General features: G+C 39.2%; 1 protein-coding gene across 3 annotated transcripts in view; it reads left to right on the forward strand.

The window, feature by feature from the left end:
* Nucleotides 1–754: 754 nt before the first annotated feature.
* KCND2 (potassium voltage-gated channel subfamily D member 2) overlaps nucleotides 755–20,788 on the forward strand; it is a 289,376-nt gene continuing 269,342 nt past the window's right edge. The window contains exons 1-3 of one of the 3 annotated variants that reach the window (XM_057412151.1): nucleotides 762–853; nucleotides 1,707–1,813; nucleotides 2,971–4,132. In XM_057412151.1, coding sequence (XP_057268134.1) covers nucleotides 3,018–4,132 — 1,115 coding nt within the window. In that variant the 5' untranslated portion in view covers nucleotides 762–853; nucleotides 1,707–1,813; nucleotides 2,971–3,017. Of the gene's footprint in view, nucleotides 854–1,466; nucleotides 1,814–2,970; nucleotides 4,133–20,788 lie in introns of those variants that run through there. The other 2 variants (XM_057412152.1, XM_057412150.1) reach the window with 2 other exon arrangements.

The raw sequence follows: 20,788 nt of genomic DNA on the forward strand, positions 1-20,788 counted from the left end.
TTCAGCAAAACTACAGAAAGTATCCTTTATTTTATGTGATATTTTATTTCATGTGATTTATGTGATTGATCATCAGCACAAGTTTCCCTAAGACTGCACTCAAAACCTTTATGTTTTCAAGTATTTCTTAGAGTAACAGCTTACCAGCTACAGTACTGATAGTGTTCAGCTTTCACATGGGAACTTAAACAGAAGCTAATATATGCTGCACTTGAGCATGTTATTAAAATACAGAAAAGAGCTACCTCTCAAGGTTCAGTATATATTTGGTTTATTTTTGTTTCAAGTTTCTTTGGCATATGCCTAAAATAGGCTATTGGAGTGGGAGGTTTGGTCAGACTTCAAGAATAACGGAACCTATTTGTGCTATGATTCCTTTTAAAGCCTCTACTACTAAACCGAATGTCGTGGTTTAAGACACTGAAACAAACGTTCATTAGAAGGAGGAATACCTTCTGGTATATTGACGCGAGCTCTGTACAGAAGACATCCAGCGTTTTCAGAACCTTCGCTAAAAAATACAGATAGCTCTTTGTATCTACGGGAGCTATTACAGAGGCACGCAGAGCTTGAGGAATTAGGTGCCCGGTTTCCCCCGGAGATGCAGCCGTGCCACGAGCTCTCCTGCGGCTTTGAGGTGGCAGCGGGGCCCTGGTGCAGCCCAGCGGGCGAGAGGGAACCGGCGAGCGCGGAGCCGGGGACCCTCCCGGCACCCCGGCGGGGAGCTTACTTCCCGTCATCCGCACGCCATCTAGCGACGAGAAAAAGGTGGGCGGCTTTGCGCGGGAGCGGAAAGAAAAGGAGGAGGAAAAGGCTCCCATAGACGTCCAAGCTCTCGCCTTTCCCATAGCTGGTAAGAGCCTTTGGATATTGCAGCGAGAACTCCGGAGTGGCTCGGGGCGGGTTATGAAGAGCATCGCCGCACTTCACTCGCAGGCATTTCACCTCCCCCTCCCCCCCTCCCCCCTTCTTTCAGAACATCGTTCCCCTTCCCTTGAAAGGAGCCAGCGCTCCCGAGGAATCCCCCGGATACCTCACCTAAGCCGTCTCCGCCACCCGATCCCTACCCGAAACACTGCTAACTCCAAAGGGTCTGTGCGGCGCTGCCGGCGGAGGGGCTGGACCGCGCGATCCCAGCCCCGCAGACACACGCACACACAGACACCCACAGCACACACAGACCCGTACTCCCAAGTCCGCCCTCCCCCGCGAGGCACTCCCCGCCTGCCCTGCCGCCGCCGGCGTAGCCTCCCGCAGCCCCTTTGTTCCGTCGGCGGAGCGATGCCCTCCTCTCTCGCCCCACGCCCCTCCGCGCCCCGCTCCCCGCTCCGCCGCAGCCCGTTGCCGCCCGCCCCTACGCCCCAAGCCCGCGGGCGGCAGATCGGCAGGGTGGCATTGCACGCCCGCCGCGGGGGATGCAGCGGGAAGCCCCCCCCACGCCCCTAGCCGCGCCAGGGCCTCGCCGCCGCCGCCCGCACCCCGCGGCAGCCCCGCGGCAGGGGCAGCGGACGCAGCCGCAGCCGCTCCGCAAGATCCGCGCCCCGAAAGGACGTGCTCCGCCGAGTTGCCAGGCGCGATTACGTTGGTTTTTTCCCCCCACCCACCCCTTGAACTTGTTGCTTGGCTCTCGGTGGTGGCGGAGGGGGGTGGGGGTGGGGGAAAGCCTTATTATTGATGTCCCTTTGGATGCGATCAAGCTTTCTCAGGAGCAACTACTTCCCCGCCGTTCCCGGCGGGGCGCGGAGATCTAGCGGCAGAGCCCGTATTTCCAAAAGTCTCTATGCAACTGAGCGCTTTCGCCAGACTTTCACAGGTAGGTGCCACAGGCTGGGCACGTTTGGAGGCATGCGAGAGCACAGCCGCGGGGAAGGGGCGAGAGGAAGCAGGCGGAAGGGGTGTGTGTGTGTGATCCACCGCCGAGCCGCTACAGAACCCCGCGCCCCTGCCCCGCGCCCTCTTATGCGGCCCCCCGCCCGCCCCGGCCTCCGCTGCCGCCGGGAGCACCTGCCACGCTCCTACTCCACCGCCAGCCTCCCCTGGCTTCGCCCTCCGCCGCCCGCTCGATCGTGCCCGAGGACGCCCCATTTATCCCACCTTCTGCGGGCGCCTCCAAATCCCGGCTCGTACCCCCGCCACAGACACCGCGGCTCTGCCCGGCCCCGATCTCCTCGCTCCGGATCAGTCTCTGACCGTGCCCGACGCCCCGTCCCGGGGAGACTCCCCTCCGCGCGCTTTCTCTGGGGCGCTTCCCCCCTCCCTCGCCCCTTCCCAGCGCCCTTCTGCCATTCATCGCATTTCCTACACGGAAAACTTGCCTTAAAGTTTAATGCTGCCGCCCGGAGCTCCTCCCCCTGCCCTGCCGGCTCCCCCGGCCCTGCGCGGGGTCTGGAGGAGTCCCCGGGAGGTAACCACGGTTAGGGAGAGGATTCGTCCCGTCGCTGCTCCAGGGCTGCGGCTGGGGAGGGGCGCGGCCCTCCCGGTCCATCCCCTCCGCCTCGACACGGCCCCGCTGCATCCCGCCCGGGCACGGCTCTCCTGGCAGCCGCGGCCCGTCTCCGGCGGCAGGCGGGGTGCGGAGCGGAGCCGAGCACAAGAGGGGCGGGGGCACCGGCTGCATCGCGCGTGGAAGACAACCTCCTTCCAGGTGGCTGCACCGCTGCACCAGAGCTACTAGCCGGCTTCTGGGGTTAGTGGTTTGTGGAACTGCTTCCATTCAAGGGCCTCGAGTGGACCTTGTATCCAAAGGATCTGGCTGCTACAGCAGCTGCTTTGAATACCTTGATTTCCAAGTGCCCTGATTTATTGTCCTGTCAAGACCTGGAAAGGATACTCTGGGATGAAAAAAGGCGAGAAACAAAAAGGAAACAAAGAGATTTTTTTTTGTTAATATGGAAATAAGCAACAGTGTTAAATTCTATTGCCTCAAATATGCATGAGCATTTGTATTTTTCTTTTTCCTCTCTATTTTAGTGGCTGCACCAGAACTGGGTCTAGATTGACTCACTCAGCTGTAGACCATGGCAGCAGGAGTAGCAGCTTGGTTGCCCTTTGCCAGGGCGGCAGCCATAGGATGGATGCCAGTGGCCACAGGTCCCATGCCAGCTGCTCCTCGGCAGGAGAGGAAGCGAAGCCAGGACTCTCTGATTGTGCTGAATGTGAGTGGCATCCAGTTCCAGACGTGGCTGGACACCTTAGAGCGCTATCCTGACACTCTGTTGGGCAGTTCGGAGCGGGACTTCTTCTATCACCCTGAGACACAGCAGTACTTTTTTGATCGGGACCCTGACATTTTCCGCTACATTCTCAACTTTTACCGTACTGGGAAGCTTCATTATCCCCGCCAGGAGTGCATCTCAGCTTATGATGAGGAGCTGGCCTTCTTTGGCATCATTCCTGAGATCATTGGTGACTGCTGTTATGAGGAGTATAAGGATCGCCGGCGTGAGAATGCTGAGCGCCTGCAGGATGATGCTGACCAGGATAATGCAGCTGAGAGCTCCCTGCCCTCAATGACAGCTCGGCAGAGGATGTGGCGGGCTTTTGAAAACCCACACACCAGTACACTGGCTCTGGTCTTCTACTATGTCACTGGCTTCTTCATTGCTGTCTCTGTTATTGCCAACGTGGTGGAGACAGTCCCTTGTGGGGTAAGCCCAGGTCGCATCAAAGAGTTGCCCTGTGGAGAGCGCTATGCTGTGGCTTTCTTCTGTCTGGATACTGCCTGTGTCATGATCTTCACAGTTGAGTATCTCCTACGTCTGCTGGCAGCCCCTAGTCGCTACAAATTCGTGCGTAGTGTCATGAGTATCATCGATGTGGTTGCCATCATGCCGTATTACATTGGCCTGGTGATGACAGATAACGAGGATGTCAGTGGAGCTTTTGTGACACTGAGAGTCTTTCGTGTCTTCAGGATCTTTAAATTTTCACGCCACTCACAGGGGCTGCGCATTCTGGGCTACACGCTCAAAAGTTGTGCCTCGGAGTTAGGCTTTCTCCTCTTTTCACTCACTATGGCCATCATCATCTTTGCCACAGTCATGTACTATGCAGAGAAAGGTTCCTCAGCCAGCAAGTTCACCAGCATCCCTGCAGCCTTCTGGTACACCATTGTCACCATGACAACACTTGGGTAAGTGCAGCTGGTGTTTGGTTACAGCCAACATTTCAACAAGTGTATTGTCACTAATGGAAAATACTCAATTTTTAAAAATTGCTAGAAAAAAAATGTGAGGGTAAGTTTTTGTTACAGAACTTCATGAATAAGACTCATCACTTCTTTCTAAATGTTTTGCATGTACAAGTGAGTTAAAAGTGTTGCTGAAGTTAAAATAAACCAAACCCCAAAACTGCAGATAGACTGAAAAAGAAAGCAACAAACCAAACAAAAATCTTGAAATTGTTTGTGTTCTTTCAAATTTTCCCTAGCATTTTATTTGGTTTCGGACAGTGAAAATGGGGTATTTTATGAATATCTGGATGTTTAATAATGTGTTGGCTGACAGGACTTGTTACAGTGTTGCTAAAGAAGTGATAATTATAAGGAAAAAGTCAAGTGCGATCTTTTATTTTGATCATGCATAGAAGTATGTGAATCTGCCATTTTCTTTAAAGTGATGTATTGATGTAGACTTGGATACAAAATCACTAAGTCATTTGGTTTTATGAAAATAAAACAGGTATAACAACCTTAATGTTTACAAAAATTATTCCTGATGTTATTTAAGACACTGGATAAATTTCCTTTGATTTTCATAGACATGGAACTTGCAGATGACAAGTGTCAACCGGCATTGACTGGTGGCAGACTCTGAAAAATTATCTGAGGAAGTGTGAGACATGACAGATGAAGCATAAGTCTTAAAACATAATTCTAATAACAATATAAATTATTCCAGAGAATTTGGAGTTAAAAATGGCATTGTTGACATTCGATTCCAATGCAGTTTAGTGCAAAGTTGGGAGATGGTATTAATTTATAAAGTCTTTGATACCAGCATCATATTGTACCAGCTGATTCTATGCACCAAGCTGTAAAATGCATTTGTCTTTAATTATAACAGGGATTTAGTAAGTTGGCTGGTTGGAGGAGACAATTTGTTCCCCTATTCTTAATTTTGAGGTGTAGGGTATCATTTATGAAACTGAAAATTTGTCAATTCCTTGGAATCTGTCCAGTTATTTAATAATTAAAAATATTAAAATGCAAACTTTTCACTTTAATAAATCAAAGCAGATAATTTTATTAGTCAAACGTTTTTCCAGATCTTGTTGAGATTTATGAAACATGTATAACTTCTAAATTTAACAAAATGAAAAGTGCATTATGAAACTATTATGAAAATATTTACTTATTATGTGCAATTGTAATTTAGTTGGGAAACGCACACACAAAATATTGAAAAAGATAAAAGGACTGCCTTATGCCACTATTTTTTATACAGGGCTTTTATCTTCAGAGTGATGTAACAGATGAAGATAAATATAGTGCACTGTTAATATTTTATATTACTTGTAAGGGCAAGTTATGCTAAAAAGGAATGACAAGAGCTTTGAGGATTTTAATCTGCTTTCCTGTTATTTTGGGGGTTTTGTTTTTCTCTGCGAGTGGCAAAAGAGAGGGACAAGTTAACAGAAGGAATAAGTTATATATGCTAACTAGTTCTACAGACCTGTATATTCTGATTGTGATACTTTTTGCCATATATATTTTAATTATAATTGTGATGATTTCAACAAGTTAGGTCTTCAGAATTTAGCAGTATTTAGAATGTATAATCTTATTATGAAAGAGTAGGGTCAGGTCGATGTGTTTCTGTAGTGAAAAGTAGCGTTTGGGGGACTTGTCTCAGTTCTGGGCAGTTTGGGCTGCACTTGTCCATGGTACTGAACATAATTCTTTTTTTCAGGTTTATGACCAGGTTACAGTTGGTTATGATGGGGATATGGTATCTGTTTGGAATTAGTATGATTTGTTTGTATTGGGTTTTGAGGAATTATTCTGAGTAAAGTCTTCAAAGTACTGATGAGATTATTTGAAAAGAGCCTAAGAACCTATTTTCAAGTATGCAACCATACAACATATAGGTCATGAGGGGAAGAAAAAGGGTTGAAAAGAATACATACATGCTTGACTCTTTTTTCAAGGTGGTTTGCACAGATAAAAATTGAGCAAGTTGAGCAGAGAGCCAAAGTCTCACATTCAGAAGTTCAGGTATAGTTAGAAGTTCATGTACAACAGACATCACAAATTTCTTGGAAATCATTAATGAATGCCTTAGGTAGATGAGGTCTCTTTAATAACATCATGATAGCTACATACAGATTATGTTAAAATGTTAGATGTGAATAATTTAAATAGAATTAACATAATTAAATCTTTGAACTCTTTTCACTTGATGGAATAATTACAAAAAAAGAGTGGAAAATTATATAGAAAAGAAACAAGGGTCAGTGAAAGCTGAATGTAATTAGTACTGCTGCCTTTGCTCTGTGCTAAAGCTTCTCATCCATTTACTAATACAGAACCCCCTTTCATTATTAATTTTAGTTTTAGCTGAATAAGGGCTATATAAATGGACTCTGTATGAGCAACTTTTTTACTTTTAGCAACAAAGCTGGATGAAGTCTGTATGTTTTAAATGACAGTAGCACACATCAGGTTATGTGAAATATTATAAAATACATGAATGCTAATACTGAATAATAGATTAACATAAAGTTGAAGTTTTGAGTCTTGGTGTCATTCTTATATTTTGCTATATAGCAAGGGTATTGAGTAAGCAACCTTTGTGATTTGGGGAGTTATTATCTTGGAAGCAGAGCTATATTTCTCAGTTCTGCATGATTGCTGGGCAATTAAAGTGCCTTTAAAAAACATAGATTACATTTTCCAGTGCAGAGTGCCAGTGACTTCAAATATTACTACACTTTAGCCTCCAAGGATATCCCAGCTATTAATTGTTCTTGACTGCTCAGCTCAAGTAGTACATAGTCATACATAAAGATGTTATATGAAAGGAGGAAAAGAAAAGAGAAGGAGACAGTGAGAAAAAGATAAAGGCTGAAAGAGAGAAGAAAGATGACTCTAGAATAATAGCATGCACTCTACCCAAAATGGAGCTGTCTAATATAAAATTTCAAATTAGTGTTTTATCAGCATTAGTTGTAGCAAAACCAAAAGTAAAGTGGGGACAAGAAAGGACAAGAAAATAAAATGAAAAGCAGTTTGTGGAGATTGAAGATAACATTGAAGCATAGAAGTTAGGGGCATAAAGATCAAGAAACAGAGCAGTGTAAAACCTGGCAGAGAAAAAAGTTCAGGTCTATTAAATTGGGACTGGCAGACTTACATGGGGCTTTTGTGAACACCTACACCCATAATGACACAGTTATGTCACTTTCTGCTGTCACCTTATAACACCTTCTGCCCTGTCAGTAGCTACCAGATGAGCTGGAATAGCTGGTAAGGTTTTGATGATGAAAGGGTGATGTTTGTTCCCAAATAAATCAGAACTAGAGTGTAGTTTTTGTTTTATCAAGATATTGTACTTTAAATAAGGAACACAGTGCTCTTCTGTTACTGGTTCTAAAGCAATCTCACTGCCATATTAAACTTTATATTTATAGGCATTACATTGGCTAGCTTTGTCAAGTCATACAGTACTTTTGTAGATGAGAATAATACTTTATGAAGCGAAGCTTAAACACAAGACTAATTATTTATTTCCTCTGATTGTATAAACTGGAGGTGTGTCTTCCAGAAAAGGTAAAGCAACTGTTCATTTTAATTACTTGTTAAATCACCCATAATATATGAGGAATACTGTCTAAAATATGTCAGATTCCTGGAAGACTTTACAATCAAGCAGGTGACTGAATGTGACAACAGAAAGCTACAAACCGTGAACAGAGGAATAGGATGATGGATTTAATTTTCCTGCCCATTCTATTTTTTCCCTTCTTCACTCCTTTTCCATTCGTACTGCATCCCTATGGATATATTCCATCTAGTAGTTTTCTCCACTTTTCCTTCAAATTACCACTTTCCATACTCTTCCTCCTGTTTGGGGATTTGTCTGCTGGCTTAGCACCTTCCCTTCCTTGTTCAAGACAAGTTTAACCTTCATATTAAGACTTTCTGGCTTTGTTTTTCTGCTTCTTTATTCCAGATTCCTCATTCATCCTTCACCAGTAGATCAAATATTTCATTCATCATTATTGTCATTCATATGACTTGAACTTTCCTCATAACAGGGTTTTTTCCTGACCTTTATTTGATAGATTTTTTCCCTTATGAGCATCACAAAATTTCCACAGCATCACTCTTTTCCAAAATGCCACACATATTATCTTCTTGTTGTTTTTTTTTCTGACCACTGCAAGTGTCTTTAGTTTCTTACGGTTTCTGCATGCTTGTTTGAGAATATCCATCTCTTCAGAACTTGTATTAATAAAATTAGTTCAATAAAACCTGACAAGAGAGCGCAAAATCAGAAATCTTTGTTTTGTGAATAATTTCATTGAAAGTTTGGAAGTATATCTGATGAATATTACAAAGATGAGCAAAGCTGCAATGTTTTTTCTGTATCTCATACCTACATATTGGCTCATTCATTCATTTTGTGTTTGATATTTTCACCCTTGTTTCAAATAGCATTTTCTTTTGGTTTTGGGGTTTGTTTTTTTTTGTACTCTTGTATACAACCTAGTTAATTTTGTATTTTACAAATGTGTTTGATGTCTCAATCTATTTTCTCTTCACAGCAGAGACATTTAGCCTGGATAGTTAGAATACTGTGTAACAGAGGAGGGACAAATTGTAGTGTAATCACCTTCAAAGCACATACATAGATATTCAAGAAAAGCTCCAGGGGGAATTCAATATACTGTAAAGTATGGGTCATTTTGATGGCAGTAGAGAAAATTTATTTATTCTTTGATAAAAAGATTACTGAAACTGTATTGGCCTGTTGTTGGCTTGACAGAGGAGTTGTTGTATTCTTATTTAGTTGCACAGGGTACCAGCTTTCCTGTTCAAAAAAATTCTGAGGATCTCTTGGAAGAACCAGGAGTTAGCTTACTTCACACATTTTCTTGAGCAGGAATTTCCTTACTTCAATTACGAAGGGCATGAAGGTAAAGCATAAAGGTAAAGGCATGCTCAGAATCTGATTTATTTGCTCCTTTGGTGGAAACAGATGGAATTTTGTTTCCTTATTGTTACTGTGAGTCAAGAATAAGAACAGTGAGATTGGTGTGGGCCAGAATGTATCAAAGAAATTTGCTGACTTAGTATAGCAGAACAGATTGACTCAGAGAGTAATTACTAGTAGTGCCTGATCTATTAATTATGGCCTATCATTCAACTAATCCTCAGTGAATATTGTGATTTTAGTAAAAACTATAAGTGATTGAATGTAAGAAGTTCAAACTATCAAGTTTTTGATAAAGTAATGACAATTTGTACTTGACTCACTTCATTGTGCCTCTAAGAAGAAAAATTTGCAATATAAAAGCTATATTAAAGTATAAATACAGTATTAGAAACAGAGCTACTGTAAAAAAAAATTGGAAATGTATTCAAAAACATCTGGAAATAAAAAAAATCTGGAAATGGATCATCTGAACTGCAGAAATAAAAATAGTATCCAAAATAAGTTGAGAATATCTTGCAACATCAGGGTGGCAATTAACTTTTCAGACATTTGAAAGAAAGTCTAGTGAACTGCTCCAATTACTGTGGTTTTTTTGCCATTATAGTCCACTGGCAGCAGTTCATAATTTACATCATGGTAAACTGATGAGACAAGTATCTGGTTCAGCAGCGATTAAGTGGATAGATTGTTCAAAAAAGGGAATATAAATTAGAAATCCAGAAACAAAGTTTAGATTCATCCCTATCAGATTTCGTCAGTTACCTGACAATAGAGCTGAGAGAGTGATTTAAAAGATTCTTGTATTTCTGTACCTTTTATTTATTGGGTAATAGATGGGAGCACAGATATTTATGCAAGACATCTTTTCTGTTCTGAATTGCTTATGCAGTGGAGGAAAACTTTTTGAGTTCATAGACAGTGCTTTGAAGATAGCTCTATGCCACATTTCCCAGAACAGTAATAGTTACCATACTTAGACTATGACCTCTGTCACAATTATTAACCTAATTTTTCTACCATTATTTTTTAAGTATTTTTCACTGAAGCATAAAATTTTGATCTTCCTGGGCCTCCAGTAATATTTTATAGTACCCCTGTAAAGTAAAAGAGTTGTGAAGTTTCTTTTGACAAAAAAAAAAAAAACAACCAGTAAAACCCCATTTCCACCAAAGTACGAAATAAATTTGCATTATTCCCACAGCACAAACTTAAATAAATATGAATTGAGATGAAATAAAAATTAGACCTTTTGACTAGAGCACCTGATAAGCAACAAGTGTAAGTGTTCTTTAGAAAAATACTGAATACAAATATTTACTCAGGCATCTGGTGTAAAAAAGCTCAGATTTAAACATGAGCACACATGAAGATCATGTGATGAATACGTCAGTCCTAGACTATTTCAGCTTTATTTAAAAAAAACAAAAAAGGCATAAATCCAACAAGATTCTCCTCTACCATAGCGCAAATGCGATTGCAGTCTTTTCTCTCACCGGAATATACAAAGCTCATGCATTATTACAAGGCATTTCTTAATGTACCCAGTCATTGGTACAGTTTTTACTACCTTAGTTTAGATTCCAGTAGTTAAGTGCATTTACAAAAGCTAACAAAACATTAAAGGACTGCTATCTATGTAAATATTAAAGATACAAAGATATTATTCATATAAGCAGTTACATTCTTTGTACAGTTAGAAAAATTTTCCTTTCTTATATTCCAATGTCTGTTATTGCCTTTCACCATCCTGAAAGACATTGGAGTCATTGTGTAAATGTACTTAATTAGGGCTTGATTCTGCACTGTTATAGAAAATGGGAGATTGCCTAAAAAAACCCTACAAAATGTTATTAATAAGAACAAAGTAAAATTTTGAGTATTTAAATTATTTAGGAGCAGTATTTTGCCTTCTATCCCTGTGTTTTCATTTCCAGTGTGGTCAAGTATTACAGACACAGAGATCTCCCAAGTTTATTAGTTTATAGGAGCCGAACACCACAAGGAAGATTTTTAAGGGCATTAAGGTATCTGGAGATGCAGATAGGCACCCAGCTTGGATTCTCAAAAGAGGCTTAGGTGCTTAGAAACATAAGTCTTAAGTGCACAAGAATGACTGTGAGGGTAAGTAGAGTACTTCAGTGGGACTCTGGCTGTGTCCTATCGCTATCAGAATCAAATGGATCTTACAAGAGTTCAGGTCTTGTTAAAACACAGTATGCCTTATATCCACATAGCACTGTAGAAGGAGGTAGAGTATTGTGTGTATGGTATTCTTAGGAAGAGAATTAAAAAAATCAAGAAGAAAAAAAAAGGTAATATGACTGAAAGAGTAACATAAAGCATCCAAGGGAAAATATATAGTTTGAGCCTAGTTTTATGTCTGCGTTTTTCAAACCAACAGTTCAGTATAAACATGTATGTAACAAATGTGTGTTAAGACATGAAGATATTGTTAAATTAATTAAAATGTTCTTAGAAACTGGGTGCAAAAGTACAGAACACTGTCAGGTAGGAGATTCCGTTTTTTTTAAAGAAACATCCAGCCTGAGGATTTTTTGGCTTCAGTCTCATATTTAGTTTATATACAGTAAATTTGATAGTATATGTGGCAAGAAAAGGTAAACAGTAATTCTGAATTTTGACAGCTACAAATTCATCCCCTTCTCTGGTGTGCTGGCAATTATTTTAATTTCTCTCTATTTTAATTTTCTGTGCATATTGTTTGTGGAATTAAGTGGGAGGTGTGAGAAGTATTTTGCCTGCATTTTTTTCAATAATATAAGCTTTGTAAGCATAGTCTATAGTAGTTAACTTTTACCTTAATCCATGTTCCTAAGTGAAGCATCTTTAAAACGTGTGTCCATGATTTTTCCTGATTAATTGTTTAAAAAGTTATTTTCTTGAGGTATCTTGTATCACAGCTCTTTCTCTTTGAGACTGTGATTTGTGAGATAACTCTTAAACAGATGGTTTCTGGCCCAGCTTTGTAATAACTAGCACTTGCCCTAAAGCTTCATATAAAAAAATTAAGCATACCTCTCAATATTAAGAACACTTGTTTATATTTCTTCAAAGTATTATGTAATAGTAAATAATATGAACATTAAAACAAAAGTGTTATAAGGTCTGTGTCTGCATAAAGAAATTTTTCTGTTTGATTATTGAGGAGTCCGTTTCCTTAGATAGACCGTAAAAACTTCTAGGAATATATTTAATTAGTCTGAGTACTTCGGTAAATTAAAATAAAGTAAACATATTCCACTACAGTTTTAAATCACTTTGGATAAAAAAAGAAATGTGAAACTCCATAGAGGTACTTATACATATCTGGTCTTATGATAATACATTAACATGTTTTGATTAAGTATTCTTTGGGGAAAAAAAAAAGTTAATTTGAGGCCAAACCCCAACTTTATTCAAGTGTGTATCCAGTGACATAGAGTTTTTTTGCATTGTACTGGCAGACTCTCAAAATATTTTGGCTGATACATAAGGAAGAGTCTTTCAAGTCACCACTTGCAAGCTTGGCCATCCAAGGCATTCCTTGTAAATGGCTGAGAGTCAGAGTGTGAAATTGTGAAGGATGTAATTTAACATTGTGTAATAGCTCACAGTGTGAAAGTGTCTGCTGCATCCTAACTCCTTGCTTTGTTCAGTAAGCTGAACCAAAAGAGCTCCCTATATGAAGGCATATGTAATGTGGATAGGATCCTTAACTTTTCATTGTTGTTACTGTTCATCTCCCCCTTTTTTTATAACCCAAAGGAGGATTTTTATTACTGTGTTAGTGGCCTCAATTTCAGTTTCTGCAACTTTCATCTCTCCCACTTGCATCTGCTTAACAGTTCCCTGAGCATCCTTATCAGCTATGGGCAGCAACTACTGCACTGTGCAGGGTTGCTTAGGAACAGAATTGATGCTCTTTGACACGGTGGATTACAGCTGCAAGACGCTGGTCCCCAAACTCCTCTGCTTCCCACAGAGGAATGAAAAGCAGAGAGGTTGAAGGTGCTTTCCAAATCTGGCTGTGAAGTGGGTATATACTTTTTTGGTTTAGAATATATAATCACCTTATTGTTGGTGAACCACAGGTTAAGAATTGTGGCCTTTCTATTGAGAGTACAGCAGTACCAAAAAGAAAATCTTGCATAATGACTCTTTTAACGGCAACTGTGTAATTTAAATACCATGGTATCTTGTACCACTTACGTAATTGAGAATTTTTTAGCTTTTCTAAGCTTTTTTGGTTGGCTTGGGTTATCAGTGTTACTTTTTACATCAGTTGATCAAATCCATGTTGAGATACGGGTATCAAGGACTAGAGACAGACAGAACTAGACACAATATATGCACCTGTTGTCATACACCTAATAAGAGCTAGATAAGTTATCAGTGCAACTATTTCTTGTGTTTATTTGATATGTGTTTATACAAAAAAAAAAACAAACAACCTTTGAATATTTGCATGGTAAACGTTACAGTGATTGAGAAAAAAAAAATGTAATGTGTGTTACATATGCTACATTTGCTATCCTTGGACCATGTGCTGTTTCTGGTACCTCTCCCTTCACCCCATGTCAGTCAGATCATTGCAGAAATGTTACCTGCTGAAAGACTGAAATGAATTATCATTCATTTAACCTACAGTCTCTTTCTTTCCAAGATGCCAAATTTTGAAATTCAATGCATTAAATCATTCATGGGAGAAGCATGGTTCAGCATCCTGCTGTACCGGCAGCGCTGTGACAGCCTCTCTCCTCCTCTGGGGACAGACACAGCTTCAGACCACGGGTAATGCTAATTTCTTGTGCGTGGCACACCACGGGTAATGCTAACTTCTTGTGCGTGGCACACACAACCAGTGACTTTAAAATAGAGACCTTTGTGCATCAAAGCACACATATAAGATAAAAACCTAGCTGTGGGAGGGGGAGATAGGAGCCGGTTTTATTTCAAGTCTCTTGGAGGAGACAGAAAAGAGTGCCTGGTGTGCACTGCACAAATCGCTTTGGATGCAGCTGCCTTCTGAGCAGTGACTGCCCTCTTCACACCGTGAGTACACCACAGTATCTGTCAGACAGTGATCCACAGAGTGGATTTACTGTGGGTTTGGACATGCAGTAAGAAAGAGGTTGTGGTTTTTTCAACACTTTTCTGGAAGGAACTTTCCCTGTATTTACTAAGTAGCCACCACATACAGTGTGGAGTGTTTGCTACATCTTTCCAGATAGATCAAATAAGCACAGAGAAAAGTTCTAGATGATGTGGAATACTGCACAGGAAAATAGTTTGAACAGTGGATTTGGATCCACATAAATGGATTTGAAAGATACTCATATCAAAAGGCTGAAAACGTTCATTTCTTTAATGTCAGTGGTGTATCTTCTGCCTTTGTGTACATTCTGATACCTATTTTCCAGCTCACTAGCTATACCTGTAAGTTCCTTTGTTTTCAAAGCAAACAAATCCAGGTATAGCAGAAAGGTTTCCTTAAATAAGCTTTTTATGTTGTTTGTGTATGGTTCTTTTCCCAGTGCCTACATTTGTGTGGAAGGATGTAGCAGTAGAATTTATAGATAGTATCTTCAGCGTGTGGATTTTTAAAGGAAACAATCAGGTCATACAACTCTTTTAAAGGAGACATGTACTACATCATTTTTTATAAGGACGCAATCAGGACATGTTGTACAGTAGAATTATTCTAAAAGAATCTGGAAGCGGAATTCAGACCTATTTCTCTGCCAAATGCTTACCATCTCTCAGAGGTATTTATAAGCCTTAACTTACTCCTCCAAAAGTTAATCCTTCTGAACTAGTCATCCTTGTCTTACTTAGGCAATAATGAACAGAAGCAGGCATCTGGAGGTGCTCATTTCTCTGTGCTGAGTATAAATTAAATTTATTATGATTAGCGGAGATTTTAACATTTAAATACCAAGTGAAATGGATGAGATAAATCCCAGCCTCCGTGTCTAGCTGGTTTGGTCTAGTCTACTTGTTTCCAGTTATATAACTCTGAAAGGCCCAGAACATACTTCCTTCAAAGATCATAGTAAAGTACATGCTAGGGATTTGATGACAATTCCCACTTTATCAAAAAGGCAATGTGCCTGTCACATTTAAATTCAAAATATTCTTGTTTTGTGTGACCCTCAATGCCACTTCAGTGCTTTTGCCTTTTTCTTTTGCCTTTTCAAAGCAACACGCACATACAAATTGAAAAATAATAATGAGTTTTTGCCTCTAGAAAACTGAAAGAAACACTTAAGTGTCTGCTAATTTTCTTCAGGAAACAAGTCATTCTTCAAATAGCAATGCTTTTGAATGAAATTATGGAAAGCTTGAAAAACTTAAGGTCAGAGGTTTATAAACTATTCTTGTTCTACTGAATAGGAAACCTAAAGATCGATTCACGTGTTGGTGTTGTTAACTGTTTTCACCACTGTCCATTTTCAAAGTGTCCCAGTAGAGAAGTGTTTAGAAAATCCCCTCATGCTGTTATTCTGGCGTCTTCCAGGAGGTGTCAGAGCTCTGGACTGCAGTTAGGCGTTACCAGTGCATAGCTCTGAAGCAGACTAAAAATCTTAGACCGAAATAAATTTAATCGGGGAACCTCTCCTCATTTCAGTATTCATTTTCATGTTTAATTAAATGCAAAAATTACCAGTTTATTTAAAGCTGTCTTCAGACTGGAGCATTGCAGAAGCTTGAGGACCATGAGTGAGGGTTATGGTCAAAACTGCTTCAGAGTTTGTGTCTTTTTCATTTACCTTCTGAACTTTGTTCACTTCTCTACAAAGGTACCAATCTCTGGTGAAGAAATTCTGTAATTTGTTATGAAATCCTGTTATCAGCATTGATTTGGTTTAATCTGTGTTGCTTTAATTCATTTTAGCTTGTCTTCATGTTCTGCTTTTTTAGAGCAACAAATCTCAAATTTCCCTGGCAGTACAATTTTCACACCTATTTCACACCAGTGTGAAATAACATTTCCTTCACTATATTTCCCTTTAGTGTAGGATTTCATGACATTATGTTCCTCTGTGCATTAAATGGCATAGTAAACTTTTCTCTTTTTGTGTGTAAAGAAATAAACAAACTGCAGAAGAAATAATATTTCCTCTTTTTATCCCCTCAACTGGTTAGTTTTATCATAAACTTCCAAACAAGTTCTAAAGCAAAAATGCTGTCCTGCACCACGGCACCACTACAGAAAGTTTCCTGTCCTTTAAGATGGGTATATGCAGTGTTTATTTCATAATTTGGGGAAATTAATTTTGATTTAATTATCATTTAAAAAAAACAAACAGTACTCCTTCAATTTGCTGTTTAAGTAAATGCTCTTTACAAGCTTGAAAAGTGATGATATTAATGGGGTAGAATGTAGTCTCTTTCTTAAGTTTCTTGCTTAATTTTAAGTTGTCGTTGGAATGAGTCCTTTTATGAAGACAAGTTTATTTAAATACTTCTGAGATTTGAAGTGATATTTTTAATATGCTAATGACTTTTACACTGTCTTATGAAACAGATTGGTAACAGAGACCCATGCAACTTGTCTGCAGAGAATTATTTACCTAACTGGTTTACTCAGGGAGCGTTAAAAATCTGAATCACTAGTCCTTCAAGAAAGCAACTTCACAGTGACTGGTGCTCTGTGCTGAGGTGGGGTGGTGAGACGTGATGTGAGAGAGGGATGGTGTAGGATTCTTTCTGGATCTCAACAAGAAAAGCCCAACAACAAATGATTTAATAAAATAGATGTTTTAATAAGTTAAAGTGAAAGAGTAATATAGATATTTTTAGGAAACAGTGCTATGAATTTCATCTTATGATGAAAGACCACATTCCAGCCATTACTGTTACATTCTTTTTTGACTGGAAAAACAATTAGAAAACTTAGTGGCAAAATATCCACCAATGCATAGCAAATTCAAAAGATACAACATCTGCCTTGGGAACTCCTTAAGACCAGATTGCTGAAAGCTGAGAAGGTGTATTGGGAGAAGTAAAAGATGCCTTTGCTTATATTCTACTGGTGTCATCTGCTTCTGGCCGGTGATCAGGCATTGAGCTAAATGGCTTCTTTATCTCACACTCTCATATTCACAGTTAATGGAAATGACTTAACTGTGGGTTGGATCAGGCTTAGATTGGGAAATAAATTAGTTTATACTTTTTTCCTAAATTCTTTTAAACAACTTTGGGCAATGGATGAAAGATTGCTGTTCTTAAGTACCAAAGGTTCAGAGGATCCAAGAATATCATAGAGCTTAAAAACTGTGCAAATAGGAAAACAACTGCTTTAGACTCACAGTTATTTCTTACATCTCTATTTTGTTCAGCTATTTATATAATCAAAGGTTATAATCTAGAAGGCAATGAGAACTTATGTCAGATTCAAAACACTTAAACTTTAGAAGCATTTCAATGGAAGATGAATAAATGCTGCAGCACCTGGGAGTGCTGAATGCCTTGCAGGATTTAGTGCTATTCACTTGATTCAAAGCCCATGGAAATCAATTAGAGACTTGGATTTGACCTGAAGGGACTTCGCATCAAGCTTGTGTATGAACATCTCTAGCAAGATATTGACCAGGACAACAATTATTTATTTGAATTATCTCAGACTGTAGGATTTAAACCAAACTCCATGGCAGTGCAGCAGGGTTTCCTGCTATCAGTACCTTATATAAAGATAGGGTAAAAAAAGCAAAAGCTAGAGGTTAATTATATATATTGAGGCATATTTTCATCATCAGAAAAAAAGTAAGACAATAGATCAGATTTCTGATGTAACAGGTTTAGTCTGTCAGCAGTTTATCAAGAGGAAACTTTATGGGAATCAAGAAATACAGCGTCTCATTTGCTGACGTAGTGGTTGTGTCAGACATGGGATCCCTCCCCAAATATTTCACAGAAATTGGCCATAATCAACACTGGAGTAGGGAATTTGCTCAGAGGTTTTTACAGCTAAAAGGGGAATAATTTGGCATTTTTTTTTCTTAGCTTACCAAAGTCTTGTTATCTCACAGAAACTTTCAGGCAACCTTGAAAGGATATCACACATTAATAGCATCAGTGAAAATGACAGCCAGAGAGTGATGTAACTAATTTTGGACTGTTACAAAAAGTGCTATTTAGAACCATAAAGGTTTTGTCTGTTGGTTGATCTGTTTACTAAAATAGTCAGTGAAAAATGTGCCATATATTACATCTCCTCATTATCCTGCTGGTATGAAGGACTTTTAAACTAATAGTTCTGCCTATGCTTTGGGATTGTCCTGCTTAACTATATTTGGATAAGGTCATATATAAAATGGGAATATAAAGAAGAAATACTCAGTTCCCTAACAAGAATCTGTCAGACAATCAGTTAAAATTAATGCCTGGCTAAGACCCATACTCAATAACACGATGATTATTATAAGCACTTCTGTGCTTGCTTGTCTTTCAGCCTTAGAAACTATCACTGCCAGTGAGAAGGCTCACACTTTCTTAGGGTCCTTCCATACACGATGACCATTAGCTAAACAATTTTTTTAATGAAAAACAGTTTGGTTTGGGGGTTTTTGTTTTAATTTTGGGTTTTGTTGTTGTTTTTTGGTTATTTTTTTTTCTCTTTTCTCATGTAAGAAACAGATGTCAATACTCTGAAAATCCTGGAAGAAGGACAGAAAAAATAGCTTTTATTCTTGGGTTTTATTCCATTTGGGAACATGTTGCAGCTTTGTTGACATGGATGCACTGCATGAATGACTTTATGCATATTCACAACTTGTTTGAAGGGAAATGGCTTATTGAACAGTAATCATATAGCATGTGTAGATGAGTTTTGTGGATAAGCACGTATCTTTAGCCTCGTTGCTTGAGATTGGTTATTGACTAAAAAAGTTTCTTATGGTGTTTACTCTTCCAGGAATTTTACCAGTCATCTTATGTCTGATTTCCTTTTCTGACTGAGAAATTTCTTTTTCCTTATCTCATATATAAATAATGCTGATTTTTCTCTGTTCCTCTTGAATCACATGCTTGAGGAAAAAGAGAACAGAATTAAGGAGTGTCTAAATATGAGATTAAGTGGGCTGCTCAAAAATATGCGTCTACTTTCAGGTGAGCTAAATCACTCTCTAGACTCATTAACTGTAATGGCTGCAATGGGGGCTTCAGCACTAACTCACATGAAAAAAACTACATTCACAAAAGTGTCTGCACTTTCTATGTGAATCTATTTTCCTTCAGATTTGAGTTCCTGTGTAATGATCTAATGCAGTTTAACTGCCCCTTATTCAATTTTCAAGCTTCTTTCCCCAAGATGCTTTTTCCTATTTGCACTGTCCACTCAGAGTGATAGCATTTTTCTCAGGAGAAGGGACACAGAATATATTGAACAGGTCACCTCTGAAAAATCTGTGTACCTGTGTTCTTTTGACACATTATGATTATATTAGTCTTTGTACATGTCTTTAAGGAGTTCTGGGTAAATAATTTTCTGCTAAGTGAATAGAAAAAGGGAAACCATAGAAAATTTACAGCATTTAAATGTTCTGCCCTTGATAGCGCATTGAATAAGCAGTAGAAAATACAGATGAAATGATATTCCAAGATATAAAATTCTGCTAGATGAAAAAAAAGATGTAGCAGAAAATTGTGCAACTGTACTACAAACTAGTGAAATGAAATGAGAAAACTTACAGGGAATAAACCTAAAAAAAATATACATCAGGAACACTATGTCTTACAATAAAAAAAGGGCACTAGAAACTACAGGGGAAACTATGCTTACTGTATTGGAAAAACATTGATACATATTTTGTCTTTCTAAATGTAGAAGTAATTTCATGCCAGTTTATTTTCATTTGTGACAGTCTTATTGATCTAATACAAAAGAAAAGCATTTTTCACCTGTGCATTTTTTTTCCTAAGCAGAAATATAGATAAATAGGTGGAAAAATAAATTATTTCTATCAGCATTTGGGTTTAGAGGTTGGAGGCGAAGCCCACAGGTGCTTTTATTTTCTTCAGCAGGCTTTAGATCAGGATGCTAGTTGTGTCTTACAGTATATAATCTAACATTTCTATGACATTAATTTATAACTTTAAAAGAAGTCATTCCAATGGGGACCGGAGTGTTGGTTTTTTTCCCATATGAAATCCAAAGTAAAAATTTTGACCTGCTTTCCTTATCAGAAAGGAAGGCAACTCTCTTATGATGGGCTTGTGGAAATGTTAACGAAAGCTGAAAACAGTGCCAGAATTTTGTGGTTTTGAAAAATGTTAAATGCATCATGGAAAGGTTTACTTTATGTAATCCACTCCAAAATGCGTGTCTCAGCCATCAGGTTGGAATATATCAATGTGTAAAAAATGCAATTACTCTTCAGGGCTGAGGCAAACTCTAATAGTTAGATGCTGTGCAAGCTTCTGAGACTAGACACCGTGACGATTTTGTAGGCATCTCATTAATGACTTGTAGCATTGCAGCATGCTCTGCTTTACTTATTTATTGAAGAGATAATGGGAAATAACTAGTTTCTTTGTGAAGTCATAAATAATATGACAGAAGGATATTAAATGCAGTGAGATGTGACAGAAAAGCTAAAAACTTGTGGGGTTTAGTATTTTATGGTGCC

This window comes from Pezoporus wallicus, unplaced genomic scaffold, assembly GCF_028554395.1.
Source record: "Pezoporus wallicus isolate ANWC-B61680 ecotype Strahan unplaced genomic scaffold, APGP_CSIRO_Pwel_v1 contig_3858, whole genome shotgun sequence".
NCBI classification, from domain to species: Eukaryota; Metazoa; Chordata; class Aves; order Psittaciformes; family Psittacidae; genus Pezoporus; species Pezoporus wallicus.